At 38.6% G+C, this 25389-nt stretch overlaps 2 protein-coding genes across 2 annotated transcripts in view; one reads left to right on the top strand and one right to left on the bottom strand.

The window, feature by feature from the left end:
- Positions 1–8204, bottom strand: part of LOC115217117 (nose resistant to fluoxetine protein 6-like) — a 48879-nt gene extending 40675 nt beyond the window's left edge. The window contains exon 1 of the mRNA XM_029786721.2: positions 7496–8204. Coding sequence (XP_029642581.1) covers positions 7496–7832 — 337 coding nt within the window. The 5' untranslated portion in view covers positions 7833–8204. The remainder of the gene's footprint in view (positions 1–7495) is intronic.
- Positions 8205–24495: 16291 nt separating this feature from the next.
- The window catches only part of LOC118766232, a 33038-nt gene continuing 32144 nt past the window's right edge, over positions 24496–25389 (top strand). Inside the window, exon 1 of the mRNA XM_036509550.1 lies at positions 24496–24728. Within this exon, the coding sequence (XP_036365443.1) occupies positions 24627–24728 (102 nt within the window). The 5' untranslated portion in view covers positions 24496–24626. The remainder of the gene's footprint in view (positions 24729–25389) is intronic.

The following is a 25389-nucleotide window of genomic DNA, read 5'->3' as shown; positions in this document are numbered from 1 at the left end:
TCGAATAACGCCACCCCGCTGGCTAAGCGAGCAGGCCAACAGAAGAAAGAGTGGGAGAAAGAGTGGTGAAAGAGTACAGCAGGGATCACCACCCCCTGCCGGAGCCTCGTAGAGCTTTTAGGTGTTTTCGCTCAATAAACACTCACAACGCCCGGTCTGGGAATCGAAACCGCGATCCTGCGACCGCGAGTCTGCTGCCCTAACCACTGGGCCATTGTGCCTCCACACACACACACACACACACCACACACACATATATATATATATTATATATATATATATAATATATATATATATATATATATAATATATATTATATATATATAATATATATATATATATTATATATAATATATATATATATATATATATATGATATATATATATAGATATATATATATATATATATATAGATATATAATATATATAGATATATATATATATATATATATATATATATATATATATAGATATATATATATATATATAGATATATATATATATATATATATATATATATATATATATATATACATACATATGTCATTTTGTTTCACACTGAACACAGGAACTGTTTTGACTAGAAACTAGAGCAGTAACTTTGTAATATAGTTATATCATAACCACCACCACCACCACCACCACCACCACCACCACCGCTACTACTGTCACTATCATCATCATTATCATCAGCATCATCATCATCATCAGCAGCAGCAGCAGCAGCAGCAGCAAAACTCTTTTACTTTGATATAAGCAACAGTTAAGATGAAGTGGAGGACTTTGAATTACATGGCCTCTTCTCTATCCTAGATATCATTAATAAATGCATAAAGCAGTGAGCTAAGATAATTGTTAGCATGTTGGACTAAATGTTTAGTGACATTTCATTTGTCTTTATGTTCCGTGTTCAAATTCCAACTAGGACAACTTTGCCTTTCATCTTTTTGAGGGTCAATGAAATAAGTACCATTTAAAAACTAGGGTGGATATAATTGATTAGCCCTTCCTGCCAAAGTTTCAGGCCTTGTGCCCATAGTAGAGAGGATTATTAATAAATGTATATGAACCCAGATATCTAGACTATCACAAAGATGGTGTCTCTTATAATATAAATGGTCACAGCATGAATAAGTTTAGAATGGACCCAATAGACATATTTGAGGTGCTCAACCTGAGAATTGCTATCAACACCCTCCATCAGGCATTTGCCATATCCTGAACGCCTTACTTCCCTGGGCATGGACACATTGAAACTCCCACGTCTGGTAGCTGACTTGGCAGACACCCATAAAATTATCAACCATCGTACAAACAATAACTCTGAACACCTTTTCAAACTCCACCCATCTAACACCCATGGACATATTTACAAAGTCAGAAAACAGCACAGCTCCCATGACTTTTGGAAACATTTTTTCATGCTGAGAGTTGCTGAAGCATGGAACAAACTGCCGGCATCAGTTGTTAGTTGTTGGAGCACTGCATCCTTCAAAACTTCCATGCTTTCTGAGATTCGCCAACACTACACCTGATTTTCTCCCCTCCATACACAAGCATGTATCTGACTCATACATTGTTCGTTTTCCAGACATTTTTACATAACTGCATGTACTTTATATGCACTTTCTGACAAGTTGTGGTGGACCTGAGCACTGTATACAATAATTTCATTATTATTATTATTATAACTCAAATTAAGCTTTATCTATTTCCTAGCTATCATTTTTAACCTGACTATGGGCAAGCATTACATTTACAGTAGACCAAAAGAGGGTACTACATACACAAAAACCCAATCACACCTTTAGCCATTATAGAAAATTCAGTAGAAGGAATAAGCAGAAAAATATCCAACTTATCATTTGATAGGAATGTTTTCAACATTACTCACTACCTTCTCAATGAAATGCAGAACTACTAAGATATAGCTTTATCCCATAAAATAACAAGTCCAGAAAGTGAAATCTAATAAGGTTCAACACACCATACAGTATGAATGTATAAACCAACATAGATACAAACTTCTTGTCATTATTAAAGCATTTCCTAAGAGAGAGAGAGAGCTTAGGAATGAGGACAGAAACAGATGTGCTTCTGCAAAGGAGTACAAGATTACCCAACTTGAGGTAAGTGCAGGGGAAGGAAAGAGAGAGTGGGAGACATCAGGATAGAGATGGTGACAAAGTGCTAGGCATACTCACAAGAGACGGGGATGAGAATATAAATGGGATGGTCAAGTAAAAGCAGAGATCATCATCATCATCATCATCGTTTAACGTCCGTTCTCCATGCTAGCATGGGTTGGACGGTTTGACTAGGGATCTGGGAAGCCAGAAGGCTGCACCAGGCTCTAGTCTTATCTGGCAATGTTTCTACAGCTGGATGCCCTTCCTAATGCCAACCACTCCGTGAGTGTAGTGGGTGCTTTTTACGTGCCACCTGCACAGGTGCCAGGTGAGGCTGGCAACGGCCACGGTTGGATTGGTGCAATTTACATGCCACTGGCCTGGAAGCCAGTCGAGGCGGTGCTGGCATCGACCACGAGTCGGACAGTGCTTTTTACATACCACCAGTCCAGGGGTCCTGGCATCTGCCGGGTGCCAGTCATAGGATTGGTTCAATTCGATTTCGATTTCACTTGCCCCACCATGTCTTCGCAAGCAAAGGGGGTTGGCATGGGTGCCTGTCGTCGGATGTATATATATTGTGGCATGTGCCAGGACATAGCCTTGAGGTTCGAAAGTCATAATATATGTGGCAGGATATTGCCAAAGAAGCGGGATTAGAGAGTGAGAAGGGGAAGAGAATGGGGAGGTGAAAACTAGGGTATATAGAGTGTGGTAGGAGGGGTGCTACTGGATAGCAATGATAAAAGAGAAACAGGGCCATGAGGACAGAATTGGGGAGTGAGAGGTAGGCATGGTACATGAAGGAGGAAGTGTGAGGAAGAGAAGAGATGTAGAGATGCAGATTGGTCTGTTGGGGCGAGCTGGCAGAAACGTTAGCACGCCAGGCGAAATGCTTAGCTGTATTTCGTCTGCTGTTATGTTCTGAGTTCAAATTCCACCGAGGTCGACTTTGCCTTTCATCCTTTCGGGGTCGATAAATTAAGTACCAGTTATGCACTGGGGGTCGATCTGATCGACTTAATCCCTTTGTCTGTCCTTGTTTGTCCCCTCTATGTTTAGCCCCTTGTGGGTAGTAAAGAAATAGGTATTTCGTCTGCTGTTATGTTCTGAGTTAAAATTCCACTGAGGTCGACTTTGCCTTTCATCCTTTCGGGGTTGATAAATTAAGTACCAGTTATGCACTGGGGTCGATCTAATCGACTGAATCCCTTTGTCTGTCCTTGTTTGTTCCCTCTATGTTTAGCCCCTTGTGGGCAATAAAGAAATAAGATCAGTTTGTTGGGGTAGGGTGTGTGAAAATATTTCTTATTACGTGTGGGTGGAACTCACAGATCAGGGGGTAGCGGATAGCAATGATACTCTGAGACAGGGCCAAGAGGACAAGAGTGGGGAGTGGGAGATAAGCATAGTGCATGAAGTGGAAATGTGAGGAAGAGAAGAGATTTAGTTTGGTTTGTTGGAGTAGGGTGCATGAGTTTTCTTATGTGTGGTTAGGACACACAGTGCTTCTAGAACTCAGTTTTGCTGATGTGGGCAGGTCTTCTCAAGAACCTCATATTGCCAGACATCTCAGTCCATTGTCATTTTCTCCATGAGGCTCAACATCCTCATATATACTCTTTACCCTTTACTCTTTTATTTGTTTCAGTCTTTTGACTGCGGCCATGCTGGAGCACCGCTTTTAGTCAAGCAAATCGACCCCGGGACTTATTCTTTGTAAGCCCAGTACTTATTCTATCGGTGTCTTTTGCCGAACTGCTAAGTGACGGGGACGTAAACACACCAGCATCGGTTGTCAAGCAATGCTAGGGGGACAAACACAGACACACAAACACACACACACATACATATATATATATATACATATACGACAGGCTTCTTTCAGTTTCCATCTACCAAATCCACTCACAAGGCATTGGTCAACCCGGGGCTATAGCAGAAGACACTTGCCCAAGATGCCACGCAGTGGGACTGAACCCGGAACCATGTGGTTGGTTAGCAAGCTACTTACCACACAGCCACTCCTGCGCCTGAATATATATATATTCACATCGTCAGTAAATCATAAATCCAAAAGAGGGTGTCTATATGTGTGTGTGTGTGTGTGTGTGTGTGTGTGCTACTATCTCTTTGCCTTCGCATCATGTGATAGTTGTAAAGGAGTGCCACTGTCATGCAAATATGATAGCATTACTTGGCATTAGGTGAGGGTTGGTAATAGAAAGAGCATTCAACTTTAGAAAATCCACCTCAGCAAATTCCATCCGACCCATCGAAGCATGGAAAAACATGTTGAAATTTGATGAGAAAGTCTGCTTTCTTATCCTCGTGTTTTATATATATATATATAAATATATATAGGCGCAGGAGTGGCTGTGTGGTAAGTAGCTTGCCTACCAACCACATGGTTCTGGGTTCAGTCCCACTGCGTGGCATCTTGGGCAAGTGTCTTCTGCTATAGCCTCGGGCCGACCAATGCCTTGTGAGTGGATTTGGTAGACGGAAACTGAAAGAAGCCTGTCGTATATATGTATATATATGTATGTATGTGTATGTATATGTTTGTGTGTCTGTGTTTGTCCCTCTAGCATTGCTTGACAACCGATGCTGGTGTGTTTATGTCCCCGTCACTTAGTGGTTCGGCAAAAGAGACCGATAGAATAAGTACTGGGCTTACAAAGAATAAGTCCCGGGGTCGATTTGTTCAACTAAAGGCGGTGCTCCAGCATGGCTGCAGTCAAATGACTGAAACAAGTAAAAGAGTATATATATCACCATGATCACCGTGATCAACCAAGCTATCAGATGTTGTTACACATCGCTGGTTTTAGCCTTCAAATGACGTCACCATGCTGGCTAAGGAAGCAGGCCAACAGAAGAAAGAGTGAGAAAAAGTTGTGGCGAAAGAGTACAGCAGGGATCGCCACCACCCCCTGCTTCTCAATAAACACTCACAACACCCGGTCTGGGAATCGAAACCGCAATCCTACGACCACGAGTTCACTGCCCTAACCACTCGGCCATTGCGCCTCTACCATATATATATATATATGTGTGTGTGTGTGTGTGTGTGTGTATAAAAAATATATATAAAAATACAAAATGGGACAAGAATGCAAAACATTCAAATAGACGATATGAAAACGGATGGGTCATTCGAAGCCTCTAATCTTCAGTTAAGAACCGGATCATCCTCGCAATTTCGGCTGATTAATCTCGAAATTGCAAAGATGATCCGGTTCTTGACTGAAGATTAGAGGCTTCGAATGACCCGTCCGTTTTGCCAGGCTCAAGGGCCTTGTTGGAAAGTTGTATGTTGAAGGTTGAGGCAGGGGGCCTGTGGTTGCAGTCATGGTGGGGTATGCAGATATGATAGAATGTAATTCCTTCCATGCGGGCAAGGATTAAACACCTCACCCCTGCTATTCAGGTAAACACCTGGGCATTGGGTACCTTTTAAAATTGCTCTCTTCTAAGCCAGGTATAAACTGCACTTCTTGCTGCTATTGAAGTATGGTTTGCATCTTTCTAGGATCTATCACTTTATATATATATATATATATATATATATATAGGTGCAGGAGTGGCTGTGTGGTAAGTAGCTTGCTTACTAACCACATGGTTCTGGGTTCAGTCCCACTGCATGGCACCTTGGGCAAGTGTCTTCTACTATAGCATCAGGCCGACCAAAACCTTGTGAGTGAATTTGGTAGACGGAAACTGAAAGAAGCCTGTCGAATATATGTATCTGTATATATATGTGTGTGTGTGTGTTTGTGTGTCTGTGTTTGTACCCCTAACATCGCTTGACAACCGATGCTGGTGTATTTACATCCCTGTAACTTAGCGGTTCAGCAAAAGAGTCCGATAGAATAAGTACTAGGTTTACAAAAAATAAGTCTTGCGGTCAATTTGCTTGACTAAAGGTGGTACTCCAGCTGACTGAAACAAGTAAAAGAGTAAAGAGTAAAGAGTATATATATATATATATATGGAGTTAGGAAGGGCATCCAGCCGTAGAAACATTGCTTCTGGCTTCCCAGACCCCAGTTGAACCGTCCAACCCATGCTAGCATGGAAAGCGGATGCTAAACGATGATGATGATGATGATGATGACGATGATGATATATATACATATATATATATATATATTGCCGGTGACACATAAAAAGCACCATCTGAACGTGGCCGTCGCCAGTGCAGCCTCCACTGGCTTCTGTGCCGGTGGCACATAAAAGGCACCATCCGAACGTGACCGATGCCAACCCCGCCTCGAATGGGTTCTGTGCCGGTAGCACACAAAAAGCAACATCCGAACGTGACCGATGCCAGCACCGCCTTGACTGGCTTCTGTGCTGGTAGCACAAAAAAAAAAAAAAAGCACCAACTGATCGTGGCCGATGCCAGACCCCTCTGGCACCTGTGCAGGTGGCACGTAAAAAGCACCCACTACACTCGCGGAGTGGTTGGCGTTAGGAAGGGCATCCAGCTGTAGAAACACTGCCAGATCAGACTGGAGCCTGGGGCAGCCCCTGGCTCCCCAGACCCTGGTCGAACCGTCCAACCCGTGCTAGCGCAGAAAACGGACGTTAAACGATGATGATATATATGACAAGCTTCTTTCAGTTTCTGTCAATCAAATACACTCACAAGGCTTCTTTCGACCTGAGGCTATAGTAGAAGTCACTTGCCCAAGGTTCCATGCAGTGGTACTGAACAGGGAATCATGTTGCTGGGAAGAAAACTACATGCCTCACAGCCATACCTGCATAGAATTTCAACTTATATTACCGAGTAATAAAATGTATCACATTATAACAAATACCTTTAACACTACACCTGCTCCCTCATGTCCACCACTTATAAGAAAAGAAAACAAACATTAAATTAGTCATTTTTTTTTTTTGTTAACAGAATGGAGCAGGTAGAGTAAAACTATTGGTGTTGTTGGTGACGGTGGTGTCATTATTGTTGGCGTTGTTGTTATTGTTATCGGTGTTGTTGTTATTGCTGTTGGTGTTGGTGTTGCTATGGTTTCTTTTTCTTAAATGTGGTATGTTAAGATTTAAATGGGATTCAGCTTCTATTTCTAGCAGGTCAAGAGTTCATATAGAGACGCTCTTATAGGACTGAATGTAAAATTGTTTACTTGTGTATTGGTAGTGTGGTAGGAAATTAGGCTGTCATGTTTAAAAAAAAAAATGTTTGCAAAGGTTACTATTCATGGAATCAAATTTTATGTACAGAGTCTAAGTTGGATGTAGATAATCTGTGTGTGTTTAAAGACTAAAGATGAGTAAAAATGTATATGTGGTTAGAAGTAATACCAAATATGTAATTAAAGTAGAGAAAGAAAACTTACTTTCTAAGGCCCATTTCTTCTTTTGAACAACAGACTTAAACACAAGTTCAGTATGTTCACAGCACTTCTTTGAGACATTTAAGAAGGATAATGATTCACAGATATTTGAACTCAATAAGTTCTTTGCTTTCTCAATTTGGTCCCTCCAGTCTATATTACTTGTAATTGTATTCCTGTTGTTTTGCAAAGTTTCATTCTGGTAAGAAAGTAGATACTCTTGGCTTTTCCCTAATTTTTTCCACAGGTTCCAATAATAAAATGGGTTTTCAACTTCTGCATCTATTGAAGGGGTTATGGTTATTATAAATAATAATTTAATGAAATTTAGTGACTTCATATTGTATTTTCCTTGCAGGCTTATTCAATTACTTTACATTCACAAACCTTGTTGCAGGTGTTTCTGAAGTCTTTAACATTTATAATTAATATTCACTATTCATTTAATCTTTTCTGCTGACATCATAAAAATAATGTGAATGGATTTTGATGATAGATGTTTTTTCAGCGTGATTAGTGATCTTTGTACTACATTTCATATGATAATCTTTCTGCCACAATGAAGCTAATTATTCATATCAAGCACAAAAACTTAGAACTCATGATTTTTTTTTTTGCTTCTTCCTATTAACTTAGTCATGCTTACCGTGATTTTTATCAGTGTATGTGTCCAATATAGTATCTTGTTTGGGTTCAATATGTAGGTATTTATTTACATACATGACTCTGAGTGTCTATGTATACTGTTTTATTTTTTTAATAGTTTCAGTCATTAAAGTGGGGGATGTGCTTAAGCACTCCCTCCAAGAGTGTTTTGGTCTTTCTATGAATAATATCAAACCTTCTTGTCATTTATGTAGAGCACTTGGATCTATATTTATTAATCAAATGGCTTCTTTACTTATTGACATAAAGGGACACAACTTGATATACTAGTTTACATTAATAAGTAGAAACACAAGCCATGTGTGTGTGTGTGTGTGTGTGTGTGTGTGTGCATGCATGCATGTGTGTGTGTGTGTAAGTGTGTGTGTGTGTGTAAATCAAAGTATACTGTATTATACATTCATTACAGCTAATATCACCAATCAGTTTCACATTGAATATGAGATAATCGCATAGTCATGTAAGGTTATGTAATAACTATGTTCATCAGAGATTGCAGACATGGAACGAAATATCTATTTTTCCCATACAAGCTAACTCTAATGAGCACAGTTATAAGATATCCATCAAGTGCAAAACTGATTGGCATTATCAGTTGTAATAGATCTATAATACTGTATATATTGATTAATATATCCACTCTACAACGCTGTTCCGATGGCCGGATAACTGAAGAGATGGCAGCGTGAATTTCCACCTTGGTATCCGAAACTCAGAGTTTTATCATGGCTACCGAATAATTGTCACATATTACATTTACAGATACATATATATATATATAAGAAATTCAAAAAGGAAAATATGCACATTTACATAGTTTTAATATAATTTTTAATATATCGACTGGTTTCGCTATCGCAATTCATGATATTATGTTTTACCTATTTGAATACGTATTTTTTCTTAAGAAGAAATTTTGTCCATGTTGTGTGTGATGAAATTCACGAGTGAATGACTTCACAAGGAGATAAGTAAGAGGAGATATATATATATATATAGGTATATATATATCTATATCTATATCTATATATATATATATATATATATGTGTGTGTGTATACATATATATATGCATTTATATGTATAATTGTATATATGTGTGTGTGTATTATATATATATATATATATATATATATATGTGTGTGTGAGACCGTAACTATGGCCTACACCATTGAAGCATAACTGGTCCATTTAAGAGTACTTTTCAATCATTGTGCAATAAACTGTGCTTGCAAAGGCCTGTGGAGTCAAATGAAGTTATTGTCATGGCAGATGACAGTACTGCGCATTGGCACCTGTGCTTGTGGCACATTAAAAGCACCATTTGAGCGTGCTTGTCGCCAGTGCTACCTGACTGGTTCCCATGTCAGTGGCTCATAAAATGTACCATTCAAGCATGGTCAATGCCAGTATCGCCTGACTGGCCCTCATGGCAATGGCATGTAAAAAGCACCCACTACACTTTCGGAGTTGTTGGCATTAGGATGGGCATCCAGCTGTAGAAATTTTGTCAGATCAGATTGGAGCCTGGTGCAGCTTTCTGACTTGCCAGACCTCAGTCAGACTGTCCAACCCATGCCAGCATGGAAAGCGGACGTTAAACAACGATGATGATGATGATGATTATATATATATATAGGGTGTCCATAAATTACTGACATCATTAAATATATCCCCAATGGTTATATTTTCTTGATAACATAATAGGTTAAGATCATGTCTATATTACAATATTATAATAACTAATAATATGTTGTACATGTATAGTAATCTTACCATCATGAAATTACCATTAGCTTATCTCACTCTTTCTTGTGGAACCCCTAAGAACCTTTTGCAGAACTGTAGGATTCCAGGGAACCCCAGTTGAGAAACACTGTACTAGACTGTGTAGCATGTTGTTCATGATATTATAACTGTAACTTATTGAAACAGCTAAAGTATAGATGCATATAATTTTTATTACTTTTCTGTGTATTTCACTCTTATTTGAATATTAATCTAATACATCTATAATAGTGTTTCCTGATACATATTTTCCTCTATAAACACAAACATGGCTTTGTTGTTGAGAAGCTTACTTCTCTGTCCAGTATTGTTGTGTCCACAACCCGAGCAGGTTATTACATAGATTAGGTGTTCTTGTTTTCAATTACGTAGATGTGTTTTTGTATTCAATACCTCTTCAATTACGTAGATGTGTTCTTGTATTCAATACCTCTTCACAGCATCGAGGACAGGTGTCTTCTCTTATAGCCTCGGTCTGACCAAAGCCTTGTGAGTACATGGAAACTGAAAGAAGCCCATCATATATGTATATTTATGTGTATCTGTGTGTGTGGGGGGGATAGGGTAGGTGGGAGTTTCAGAGTGACCGTTGACTAGACAGCACATGATAGTTGAAAGTAGAACATTGTCATTGTACACATAAGATTATTCTTTGCCAATCATACTTGAAAATTATGTCTGGCCATGGGAACTATTTACTTGCTTGGAAATGTGTGAGAGTTGGTGACTGAAAGAGCATCTACCTCAACAAATTCCATTTAACTCTTGCAAGCATGGAAAAGTGGGCAATAAATGATGGTGATGATGTGTTGTAAACTGTCTCATCATCATCATCATCATCATCATTTAGCATCCGCTTTCCATGCTAGCATGGGTTGAACGGTTCAACTGGGGTCTGTGAAGCCAGAAGGCTGCATCAGGCCCAGTCTGATCTGGCGGTGTTTCTACGGCTGGATGCCCTTCCTAATGCCAACCACTCCGTGAGCTTTTTACGTGCCACCCGCACAGGTACCAGATGGAGCTGGCAAAATGCAATGGACAGATGGTGCTTTTTACGTGCCACCGGCACGGGGGTCAGGCAAGGCTGAACATCAATGGAATTTGTATGTTTGTGGTACCAGTGCCGGTGGAACATAAGAAAACCATCTGAACGTGGCCGTAGCCAGTACCGCATCGACTGGTCTCCATGCTGTGGGCACGTAACAAACACCATCCGATCATGGCCGTTCGCCAGCCTCGTCTGGTACCTGTTTCGGTGGCACATAAAAAACACCATCCAAGCGTGGCCGTTCGCCAGCCTCGTCTGGCACCTGTGTCAGTGGCACATAAAAAACACCATCCGATCATGGCCGTTCGCCAGCCTCGTCTGGCACCTGTGTCGGTGGCACATAAAAAACACCATCCGAGCGTGGCCATCTGCCAGCCTCGTCTGGCACCTGTGTTGGTGGCACATAAAAAACACCATCCGAGCGTGGCCGTTCGCCAGCCTCGTCTGGCACCTGTGTCGGTGGCACATAAAATCACCCACTACACTCTCGGAGTGGTTGGCGTTAGGAAGGGCATCCAGCTGTAGAAACACTGCCAGATCTGACTGGCCTGGTGCAGCCTTCGGGCTCCCCAGACCCCAGTTGAACCGTCCAACCCATGCTAGCATGGAAAGCGGACGTTAAACGATGATGATGATGATGATGATATTTTAAAGACTCCGCCGGTTACGACGACGAGGGTCCCAGCTGATACGATCAACGGAACAGCTTGCTCGTGAAATTAACGTGCAAATGGCTGAGCATTCCACAGACACGTGTACCCTTAACGTAGTTCTCGGGGATAATCAGCGTGACACAGAGAGTGACAAGGCTGACCCTTTGAAATACAAGTACAACTCATTTTTGCCAGCTGAGTGGACTGGAGCAACGTGAAATAAAGTGTCTTGCTCAAGGACACAACGCGTCGCCGGGAATCGAACTCACAACCTTACGATCATGAGCCGAATGCCCTAACCACTAAGCCACGCGCCCTCACTGATGATGATATATATATATAACATACACATACAAAAAAAAAAAAACTGCAAGATTGTATTTGGTCTAATTCTCTTATCTCTGTTTCTTTATCTAACATGACATATGTTTTCCATTAATTTTCTTCTCCTCATTGTGATTTTTTTACATTTATCTAATTTGAATTTCATTATTTAAGTTCCTCTACTACATTCGAGTTCAGTCCGTATCCTTTGTTTTTCCTTCATTTACAGTATACAACCTGAAGTTACACTTATACAACAAATGGTTGTTTGGCCTCAAATCCCATTTGTTTACTTTAAAGTTAGCTAAGAGCTTAACATGCTGATTTAATGCCAGACAAAAATGGAGAGAAAGGGAGTGAGAGGGAGAGAGGGGGAAGAGAGAGAGAAAGAATAAGTTCTATTCAAAAATGCTTCTTTAATAATAAAAGCAAAATTCTGTCTGTCTGTCTGGGACACCAATAACTCAACCTACATTTGTTCTACATAGACATATTATACCTTCTTGGAATCAGGATGATCCTAGGATTAAAAATCTGCCCTTCATTTGTTACTTGAATATCCAGCATTGGGATCTGATTTAAAAGCATTTGGGCTGCTATTTCCAGCAGGCAAAGCTTGGCTGATTCATGCCATCTTGGTGGCATTTTCCAGACAGTGTCAGAGATCGTGGGGAGATAAATGACATTCACTTCATGAATTTTATGTCAAGACAAAAACTTTGGGACAAATTGTCCAATAGTTGGAATTTAACTTGTCACTGGAACAATAGAATGATTCCATTACAGAATTAATTCTCATCTGTCCTTAACCTCTGATAAAATAGACTGGGGCATATAGTCATTATAAACATATCATAGTCATTATAGACATACGAGCAAAACGCCACCCGTCCAATGGACGGTGCTGAGTTGTCAAACATTTAAACCAAATTTTCTCTACTTATCTGACTGTCCCATAGGCCTCCTCTTTGAGAAACACTGATTTAACCTAAATTTGAGACACCAAACAGGCCAGCTTTTTTTGTACAAACTGCATGTGCATTTTTCTCGTGTACGCATAGTATTGATCGCAACAGCTGATGTACTTACGCGTTTAAATGCATGTTCCCACAGCTTTATCGATTGCATTCTCACCTGGAATCGATTTTTGTAATTTTTTCAAGACTCATACATGCCCTGATACTGTCAGTATCTACATATCAAATTTGAGCACAATCGGACGGAGGATGCCTGAGATCCTAGAAGACACACACACACAGACAGCCAGAACGGATTTTATATTAATAGATTATACCACTGGGGCATATAGTCATTATAGACATGCTATTTAACTCTCTTTGGTTTTGATCTACAAGCTCAATTAGTCCTCTGCAGGAGCTAGATTAAAAGTCCACACAGAGTGTGACTCTTAAGCTAGTCTAATATAAATGAGATTTACATTTTACAATTTCTTTATTATTTTTATTCTCATTATTATTAAGGTGTCAAGCCAGCCGAATCATGAGCTTGCTTTGTGGCATTTTTCTGGCTTTATGTTCCAAATTCAGGTTTCACTGAGTTCAACTTTGACTTTCATCCTTTCAGGGTTGATAGAATAAGTATTAATCGAACAGTGGGGTAGATGTAGTTGACTAAATCCCTTCCCATAAAATTTTTGAGATAGTGATTAGTTGACCACATCAACCCCTTGTTCTTATAGTAGAAAGAATTTCATAATAATTATTATTATTACTATTATTAAGATAGTGAACTGGCAGAATCATTTGTGTGCTGGGCAAAATGCTTTGTGGTATTTCTTCTGACACTTTATACGTTTATGTCGTGGCTGAGGCCAAGCTGGAGCACTGCCTTTAGTCAAAGAAATCAACCCCAAGACTTATTCTCTGTAAGCCTAGTAACTTATTTTATTGGTGTCTTTTGCCGATCTGCTAAGTTATGCTAAAAACACCAGCATTGGTTGTCAATTGATGTTAGGGGACAAACACAGACACACAAACATATACATACATACATACATACATACATACATACATACATACATACATACATACATACATACATACATACATACATACATACATACATACATACATAGATACAAAGCCACTGATTTCTCTAATTAGGATTACAACAACAGATTCATTTTTGATCCCCAACTCCAAAAACGGACATCTCAAAGATTTACCAGCAGTTGTTTGCAAATTTTCACACATCATTGATCTTGGTCATTGTTCAGTTCATCAGAAGCTTCTTAACAATGTCTATTCAGAAGGCTAAGCTTATGAATGTGTTAACTGATAGTGCTTTGTGAATGACCAAGTTCTGCTAAGAATGAATGAGCGCTTGTGCTTGGCTGTTATTCAACCATTTCAAGCAAAGCCTAATCTTCCATAACAGATGGTCTCCTTGACTTTGGTTTGTCTTCAAGGCTGGTGTCACCTACCTCAATACCACTCCCCCCCACCCCAGTTGAGAGGCCATGTAAAATGCACCAGCGATGGTGCCACATAAAAAAGCACCCAGTACATTCTGTAAACCAGTTGGTATTAAGAAGGACAGGCGGAGAGCTGGCAGAAACGTTAGCACGTCGGGTGAAATGCTTAGCGGTATTTCGTCTGCCGTTACGTTGTGAGTTCAAATTCCACCGAGGTCGACTTTGCCTTTCATCCTTTCGGGGTCGATAAATTAAGTACCAATTATGCACTGGGGTCGATGTAATCGACTTAATACTTATGTCTGTCCTTGTTTGTCCCCTCTATGTTTAGCCCCTTGTGGGTAATAAAGAAATAGGTATTAAGAAGGACAGTTAGCTGCAGGCACCATTCCAAAGTAGACAACAGAGCTTTGCACAGTTCTCTGGTTTGTCAGATCCTGTCATGCTGTTCAACCGAAGACAGCAATGAGGATGAACATTAAATGATGATGATGACGACGATATGTCAAAGTCTATTTTATATGTCAGTAACCTGTTCATCGTACCCACTTCACTTTATCTTACAGTAAATCCCTCAGTGCAGTCACTATCAAGTATTCATCATTTGAGCTTACAGTAATCTATGCATCAGCCGAATGACACACAGCTGAGTCATTGCCAAGGCAAAGGCATCAGCAAATTTATTAAAAAATACAAACACATGCCATTGTAAAAACTACAAAAATTTCAATTTGTTATTTATACTTATCAAATTTGAGCTGATAAAACCTCAAGTCAAGCCTGACAGGGCTAAAATCATCCAGTAATTATATGTCTAAATGTTTAAAACTCCTACAGAGATAACTTTCTTAACATTTTTGTACCTTTTTTTTTATTAAAGAATGTTAACTTGACCTGAATTATTCTGCTGTATCACTGTTATTATTAACACAATTATTACTATTGTTATCACCATTATTACTATTGTTATCACCATTCCTGTCAAAGTTACATGTACGTTTGCCAACCAGCAGGGGCTGGATATATTTGAAATACAGTAATATTTCCAGCTATTACAATTTTATTCCCTTTCACTTGTGAAACCAGCAAAACTTCTTTCCAACCATCATATTTACCAGGTTGAATCTAAAGTTCTTTTGCATTTCAAGGTTTTAATCAATAGTTTAATCAAATTACATATGAAAACCATTTATTCATTAAAATATATTCCATCATATTTTATTGTGTGTTGCCATCATTCTGTCAGGAGCTCAATTTCATGCTTATATCATTTGGCTTGTTTAGAGGCAGGCAAAAAACTCCTTGCACCCATTTTCAACCTCATTTACATTGCTGAACCTCCATCCATGTAGGAAGTGAAGCATAGCTTGGAAAAGATGGTGTGAGATCTGTACTGTAGGCAGGGGAGGCAGCACTTGCATCCTCTCAAGTTCCTTGAGTTTGCACTTGGTCACATTGGAAGAGTGTGCTGGGGCATTGTCATGCTGTAGGAGTACACGTCTTCAGTTGACCAATTGTGGGTAGCATGCTTTCAAAGCATCATACACTAACTGCAGGCATTGAGCATAAAGGTTAGCATTCACAATGTAACCATCTGGGGTGAGTTCAAAGTGCAACACTCCCTCAAAATTTCACCAAACACACACCATGACATGTTCAAACTGCTCTTGTTTGACAACTGGTTCTGAAATCTGGCTGGAACAAAGCCACTGATTTCTATAATTAGGTTTACAACAACAGATCTATTTTTGATCCCCAACTCCAAAAACGGACATCTCAAAGATTTACCAGCAGTTGTTTGCAAATTTTCACTCATCATTGATCTTGGTCATTGTTCAGTTCATCAGAAGCTTCTTAACAATGTCTATTCAGAAGGCTAAGTTTATGAATGCGTTAACTGATAGTGCTTTGTGAATAACCAAGTTCTGCTGAGAATGAATGAATGCCTGTGCTTGGCTGTTATTCAACCATTTCAAGCAAAGCCTAATCTTCCATAACAGATGGTCTCCCTGACTTTCGTTTGTCTTAGAGGATGGTGTCACTTTTCTTGAGATGTCTGAACCAGTTTTGTGCCACATATTCATTGACAATTCTTAGGTCTTCCATATCATTAATTTCTTTTGCTGCTGTCCTTGCACTCAGCCCTTTTTTCTGCAGGCAGTGTAAAATGGCTCTAATTGCAGTTTCTTTTAATTAAAAAAATAATTTTTTTTTACCAATTATTATCAAAGCTGTAGAATAATGAATAATATTTATATTATGTTTATATTATTGTTTATATTATTTTATTATATTGTTTATATTATTTTATTATAATGAATATATTATATATGAGAATAATGAATAAACAATTCTGCAGTGATTGGACAAAAAGTTATATCAAATTAATGTTATAACACTTGGAGTTACTCTGTTGTGTCTGGAGAGAGTCATTTTCTCTTTGTGCCTTATAATTTAACACACTCACCAGTAAAACTTCCACTTATTTCTTATTTTTATTTTCCTAAAATTTTCGTTGTGTCTTGCAACCTTTTCAATAGAACGCAGTGTAAATAACGGATGGAGTCAAGACTATTGAAAAGGTTGCAAGACACAACGAAAATATTAGAAAAATAAAAATAAGAAATAAGTGGAAATTTTACCAGAGAGTGTGTTACATTATAAGGCACAAAAAGAAAATGACTCTCCCCAGACACAACAGAATATGCTTCAACACATGAACTCATATAAAGAATCTTGCAAACCAAATCCAAAAATGAAACTTGGAGTTACAATTTGCCAAAAATTCATGAGTGAAAGCCTGAAACAACATTTAAATCAATCTAGTAGACCATCTCCACAACGAAGACACTTCCACTGCAAAATTAAAATGCATACGTGTGATTTTAAACATTCGCAACTCTGGTTCTGTATCTATTCTTCAAGTTCAGTCGTTAAATTGTGGCCATGCTGGTGCACAACATTCAAAGCTATCATTTTATACAAACATATCAGCCAGCACTTATTTCAGTTTGGGACTTATTTTATTGATATCTTTTTAGTGAATGGCTAAGTTATCTTTTGATATGCAAACACGTAGAGCTTTCTTGAATCTGTGTTGTGATTCAGAGAGAGGGATAATGATGACAAGATTCGGTTTTTTAGGACCAATGAAGGTATGCATTTTACTTATATATATATTTTATCCAACACGTCCAAGTAAAAGGGATATTTATTTTATCCATTGCAAAAGGATGATAAACCAAATAACTCCAATGATATTTGAACTCAGGTAATAAGGAGTTAATAATACATAGAGTTTGTTATGATTACATACACCTCCTATAAATTTGTGACATTGTTTAAACTGAGAAAACAAATATTAACATTCCTTTCTTACCAATGGCAAAAAGTGTCAAGTTTTTAGGAAGATAGCTGTCTGACATACATATATCTCTCCCTCCCCCTCTCTCTTTATATATGTATTTACATGTGGAGGCACATGGCCTAGAGGTTAGAATAGTGGACTCGTGGTCGAGGGATTGCAGGTTCGAATCTCAGACCGGGCGATGTGTGTGTTTATGAGCGAAACGCTTAAGCTCCACGCAGCTCTGGCAGAAGGTAATGGCAAACTTCTGCTGGCTCTTTCGCCACAACTTTCTCTCACTCTTTCCTCCTGCATCTTGCAGCTCACCTGCAATGGACTGGCGTCAGTTTTTCGAAATCAGTGGCAGAAGTCACTAGAAAAACTCTTATATATTTGCAAACAGGCCTTGTCTTTTATCGTGATCCGGTGATTACCGCCCGTTGATAAGAGACAATAATCTCGAAACCGTGGTCCGGTGCGTATCGCTTAGGCTTGCGAGAAAGGGATGGCCTCCCTTTGCAAATACCTTAAGGGCACAGGAATTGTGTCTAAAGCCAGCTGGAGACGATGATTTCCTGGGGCTAAAAATCTACAGTAACACCCCCCCTTTGTGGTTAGCCATACTGAGATGGCTATTATACTTTACATTGTCGAGTGATTACTGTTTACATCTCGTTCTGAGATTTAATAATGCTATATATATATATAAAATTAAAATCAAAATGAGGGTGAAAAATTGGATATTAATTTGATAACATCAATTTTAAGACCAGTGGTCTAGCGTATAAAAAACTGAGATTCAGTAAATAGTATTTCATACATAAATATAAGGGGAAATTTTTTTACCACTATGTGGAAACTCTTACGCTAGAAGAAGATCCGCTATGATCTTAACCACTAAGAATTGTTCTCCAGAAAAATTTAGCACACCTGAAACATAAGAGAGCAAGACAAATGAAAAGTAACAAAAATATAGATTAATCATAAACAATTGTTTCACTATTAACAAATTACATAATTCTACTTACATAATTTATCTGTAGATCATCAGTATGATCGTCTATGCAGAATGTAATTTGCAGTACTTCATGCCAGATATCAACATGAGGTCAAAAATGCATGCAGTTCTACCTATTACATTCGTGGTTATTTTCAAAAGTTTTCGCTTAGGCGTGCCAAATTACCAGAAATAAATACTGCATAAATAATTCACTGCAGAACTGGTACTTAATTATGGACCCCAAAAGGATGAAAGGCAAAGTCGACCATGGTGGAATTTGAACTCAGAACGTAACAGCAGACGAAATACTGCTAAGCATTTCGCCCGGCGTGCTAACATTTCTGCCAGCTCACCACCTTGTGAATTTTATATATTCATGTACATATCATATGTAAATACTTGTATATACTATGTGTGTTATATGTACATTGTATATATAATGTGTGTATATATATATATATATATATATATATATAATTATTTAGCCTCTCTTCCAACCTATGCTGTCCTCTCTGCTCTACTTCCGCTATCGCATCCACCTCCAGTCATGTTGTACTGTACAATATTTGACCATCCCTACTATAGGCATTCCTCAATTCTCCTTTCTACTATCCCTTTTCTTCTTCTTCCATTATACATCTGTATGTGTATGTTTGTGTGTTTGCATATGTATATGTGTGTGCACATGCTTGTCTAGTATTTATTTCCATCTTCACTTGAACTGGGCCTTCCCACCATTCCTTTGACCTCACTTCACATCTACCTTATATCTAACTTTAGTTCTCCCTACCACTCCTATTCCATTACATCACCATTTACATCCTCCCCATTCACTCACCTTATACACCTCTCATTAGCTTCTCCTCTCTCTCTCTTTCTCTCTTTCTCTTTCTCTCCACACATCAACTTATCATCTACACCAGTGCTTCTCAAACTATCTGATGTGGCGTACTGGCAGTTTTTTTCCCAATGTGCCAGGGACTGGTAATATTTCTTAGTAATATTAATTTATACCGTAAACAATATATATAATAAGAAATATTGAATTTCTAAATCTCTCATAGAGACATGTACGGTGGTGGGGCGATAGAATGGTTGTATACTGTCAATCTAACAAGAACGTGACTGTAGAGGGTTCACCACCGTTAAAATGTGTCGAAGCTATCAGGAGGCATTCGATGCCTCCTAGGGCTATACAACGGTGGTGTACCCCCTACTGTCACGTTCTTGTTAGATTGACAGTATACAACCATTCAATATATATAATGAATATAATAAAAGTTGACAATTTTTAATATCTTATATTTATTTTGTAAACAAATAATACAATATTATATAAGCATTTTATAATGTTTCTTTCTTTTCTGGAAACTCACCATCTACCAGCACCAGTCTACGGACCACCACTTTGAGTAGCACTGGTCACAGATAACTCATCATGTACTGTGATCTCTAACCCAGAAAGCAATAGATACAAAGTTCCAGTTCAGTCATTGGCATGTTCCTAAGCTGTATTATTTGAATAACGTACAAATAATTGTCCTCTCACCCCCATGTTTTAACCTATACCCAACTTGTACTTACTCTATCTGCCCACACACTTCAACATAAACATATGACATCAGGCATACCCGCCACACACAGCTGTATTGCTTCACTCATTCCTGAATCAGTCACCTAGAAACCTAATTCCAAAACAAAAATAGGAGTGGGGAGCCTTTCATTGCCATCAAATTTGAAATCACTACCAGACAAGTTTGTAAGAACCCACATGAAAAATTCTAACAGCATCAAGACCAAAAGAGTAATTTTAAATACATTATACAAGTTTGGATTTGGTTTGCAAGATTCTTTATATGAGTTCATGTGTTGAAGCATATTCTGTTGTGTCTGGGGAGAGTCATTTTCTTTTTAAGCCTTATAATGTAACACACTCACCGGTAAAATTTCAAGACTATTGAATAGTCAAGACAATCAAAAATGTTGCAAGACGCAACGAAAATTTTAGGAAAATAAAAATAAGAAATAAGTGGAAATTGTACCGGTGAGTGTGTTACATTATAAGGCACAAAAAGAAAATGACTCTCCCCAGACACAACAGAATATGCTTCAACACACGAACTCATATAAAGAATCTTGCAAACCAAATCCAAACGAAATACAAGTTCATAGTTTTACAGCTTATGCAGTAGAGAAATTTAGGATGAATTTTCTTTTTTCAGTACATATGCACACCAGGAGATTTTTACATGTGCAGTTTGCGCCTGATGCTAAAATGGTTTACTTAAACATTGGTAATTCTTAGGTTTGATCACATTTTACTGTAATTGGTTAAAGAGAAAGTAGGTAGTAAGAGGGGGTGCTGAAAAGTTCCTAACTTTAACCCTTTCGATACCAACCCGGCTGAAACCGCCCGTGGATCTGTAGTACAAATGTCTTGTTTCTGTAAGTTTTGAATTAAAATCTTCCACCAAACTTTAGTCACAATTTATGTTCCTAACACTAGCTTAATGATAACTAAGTTATTTCACTAAATTCTTTGTTATATTTAAAATTAATTGAAAGAAACAGAGCATCTCAACAGAAATATGGTAACAAAAGGGTTTTGTGGAAGTCCTAGTTGGAGGCCCTAACCTTCTGAGTTCTTTTACAGGTCTTAGAAAAACTGAAAGGTTGCTGCAATAGGTGTATAAATCTGTGAGGGGAATATGTTGAATAAAATTACAATTAGCTGATCCTCCTCTATTTTCTTTTACGTACAGCACCCCCTTGTACAGGTGCAGAAATACATGTGGAACAATAACGTTTCTTTGCAGAGAGCAAGATGTGGCAAGTAAGACATCTTGGTCATCCAGTGCATCTTTCTCCATCCTTTGTCGTCTTGACCTGGTCTTGTCACTGGACCTTAGATGTTCACAAACAAGAGAATGAGGTTGATGATGCTCGACTCTTCTCCATTTTAAACAAAGTCACCATGCACGTGTAGCAGTATTGATTTACAGTGTCATTATGTATGAGATATTTTCATCATGGTTGCTTAGGCTTTGTGGGGATGAGCCAGAAGAAGAGGGCCATGACGTCAATGGTCAAAGGACTGACTGGAAGAGGAAGCATGAGGAGGAGGGAATTGAGAACAGGCACTGCGGACAAGATGGCATGTATTCTAAATGAGGTATTCTTAGATTGGGGCCCTGTGGATCAATTGCTGATGAACAACAGCATAGCATTTTGTTCAGAGGTGCTGAAGGAGATGCTTGGCAGGTGGAAAGTGCACCACTTTTTCAGAGCAGCATACAGGTCGAGGTGAAATGGGATTGTGGAGAGACATCATTGAATAATCAAGGCTGTGGCGGAGAGGGGACATGTCTCACCACCGGAAGTGGTGTTCAGGTACAATATGTTGCCCCAATCAGGACAGGCCGAAGAGTTCATGCCACATAGAGTAATATTCAAATATGAATGGCGGCATCTGAGTAAACCATTAAGATACCCTGTAGAAGAGAGAGGGGCCAACTTCGTAGAGGTGGGAGATGAAGTCTGGGTCAAGCCACCAAAGGCACGCTGCTCAACTCAGTGGAACAGAGGAATAGTGACAGCTGTCAATTCCAAAACTGTGGATGGAATGCCACGTCATGTCTTGGATGTTCATTGGATTGTCGCTTCATTGGTTGATGATTGTGGAGAAGAGGAAGAGAATGAAGTTCCCAGCTTAAGATCACAATGTGCAAGGTGCCCACCTGGGTGGGTAGTAGATTTCAGCATGGAGTGAAGTGAGAAGGTGATCTTTGAGATCAGTGGGGCAAGTTTGAAGAAGAGGTAGAGAGGTGGATTAAGGAAGGTGTCCTTATCCTGTGGAAAGAGGATAACCCTGTCCTGTCTCCCCCTCACTTCCCTTCTCATACTTCCGCTTCCGGTCAGTCCCTTGATTATTGACATCATGGCCCTCTTCTTCTGGCTCATCCCCACAGGCTTAAATACCCAGCCTTTTTGTTCCAGCAGGTCACATGACCTCGTGATTAGCTGTACTTGTTTGTATTGGTCAGTTTCCAGTCGCCCAATCGTGTTGGTGCAACAGTTCGTTTTTCCTTACGCGGGAAATTAATCACCAGCTCTAAGAGCCTACTGATCTCTATAAGAACGACAGTTCCCAACTGCTCTTGGTCTTTGGCACACCACTGACCACACGCAACTCGTCTTAGACAACGATGTATCAGACGCCAGCCAGTCTCTGCTTTCACCTCCACCAGACACTCACCTACATCATTGCTGTATGAACACCACATGACCAACAGACCAATGATTGCCTCTACACACTACCAAACAGTGCATCAGCTTTGTCTACAAGATCAACAATCCAGCTTAACCATGAAGTCTCTCACATATCTGAGTTGTAACCTATTATTTTATTTTATTTCATGTATGACAATCATCATCATCATCATCGTTTAACGTCCGCTTTCCATGCTAGCATGGGTTGGATGGTTCGACCAGGGTCTGGGAAGCCAGGAGGCTGCACCAGGCTCCAGTCTGATCTGGCAGTGTTTCTACAGCTGGATGCCCTTCCTAACACCAACCACTCAGTGAGTGTAGTGGGTGCTTTTTACGTGCCACCAGCATGGGTATCACAACTGCAATTTCCGTTTGATTTTTATTTTGATGTTGGTGTTGACATACTTGACTCAATAGGTCTCCTCAAGAACTTGTAATTAAACACTATATTCAACCAAGATTTATTATTATAAATGGAAATCATATAAAAAAATTTGCATGCTATTGTTTCTATTCAATTATCAACTAAATTTTGTGTACCCAAAAACCGCTCTACTGGGTGGTTGGTGTTAGGAAGGGCATCCAGCTGTAAAAATCCTGTCGAAACTGTCACAGAAGTGTGGTGCAGGCTTCTGCCTGGCTGGCTCCTGTCAAACCATTCCACCCACGCCAACATGGGAGGCGGATGTTAAATGATGATGCTGATGATGAATAACTGATGGGTAGACAAATGGGAAAAGGGTGGAACTCACTGTACTATAGATATTATAAATATTTTATTAGTCGTTAGCTGGCAGAAACGTTAGCACGCCGGGCGAAATGCATAGCCGTATTTCGTCTGCCGTTACGTTGTGAGTTCAAGTTCCGCCGAGGTCGACTTTACCTTTCATTCTTTCGGGGTCGATAAATTAAGTACCAGTTACGCACTGGGATCGATGTAATCGACTTAATCCCTTTGTCTGTCCTCTCTGTGTTTAGACCCTTGTGGGCAATAAAGAAATATATATTCATTAAATAGAATATTTTTGCCATTAATATAAATATTTGAAAATTGCTAGGGTAAAATACAAAATTCTCATGCAGCCAATCTAAAGCTGTTTCTTCTGTGAATGCTTTTTGGGAGAACTTAACATCAGAGGAAGTGGAAAGGGATAAATAACCAGTTTTAATCTTGTGATTCCTTCACTTCTTCAGCAGGCATAAGGAAGGTTATGAGGTCGAGATAAGACATGTCCAGATTTGTCTGATATGTTAATTGTTAAAGTAAATTCTTTTTTTTTTTTAAATCGCAAGTCAATAACGGACACACACACTATCCTAATCTTTAATCTTATATTTCTCGTTATCTTTGTTTCCATGTTGCTGGCATTAAACATTCTACATCCGTAATAAACATATTGAAACTGAATTAACATACATAGTAATAAATTCAGTTGGGAGCCTGTTTCTAAACTTACACCGTGTAGGCGATCGATACCGGTGTCATATAAGTTCTGAAAATATTTTATTAACAATGTTTATACTAACAAACGTTTGATCTTTTACATTTAAAAGAAAGAAAAAAACATGAATTTTTCTTGTATCTACATTTCAAAATGTCATTCTGATGGATTATTTGTTTCCCCAAATGATACATACAGCTTCAGATTTAATCGAGAGAAGCGAAGATATATCAAATAGACATTACTCCACTAATATTTTGTGTTTGGTAAATGTTTTCCTTACTAACCCATTCATTGTATTAATCACTGTATATTAATTATTTTCTCTCTCTCTCTCTCTCTCTCTCTCTCTCTCTCTCTCTATCTGTCTATCTATCTATCTATCTATCTATCTATCTATCTATCTCTCTCTCTCTCTCTCTCTCTCTCTATCTATCTATCTATCTATCTATCTATCTCTATCTATCTATTTATCTCTCTATCTATCTCTCTATCTATATCTATCTCTCTCTCTCTCTCTCTATCTATCTATCTATCTATTTATCTCTCTATCTATATCTATCTATCTATCTATCTATCTATCTATCTATCTATCTATCTATCTATCTATCTATCTATCTATCTCTCTCTCTCTCTCTCTCTTTTTCTGTGATCTAACAAAAAAAAAAATGTCAGATAAAGTCTGAGAATTAAAAAAAAAGATTCTGTTTATTATTATTATATTATTATTATTATTATTATATGTACTATTTTATTGTTAGACACTTACACATGAACAAGCATTTCCGATTAATTAAGAAATATTTTTTAATAAGCGATACATTTTCAAATTTATAAATCGAATTGAAGAAATGCTTTTTTTAAAAAATTGTAAATTATTACTTGCGGAAATTTTACGAGTAACAAAAAAAAAAAAAGATTAAAAAA

The sequence above is a fragment of the Octopus sinensis genome, linkage group LG1 (assembly GCF_006345805.1).
Source record: "Octopus sinensis linkage group LG1, ASM634580v1, whole genome shotgun sequence".
Taxonomy (NCBI): domain Eukaryota; kingdom Metazoa; phylum Mollusca; class Cephalopoda; order Octopoda; family Octopodidae; genus Octopus; species Octopus sinensis.
Note: the sequence above shows the minus strand (reverse complement) of the source record. Positions and strands in the feature narration are given on the sequence as shown.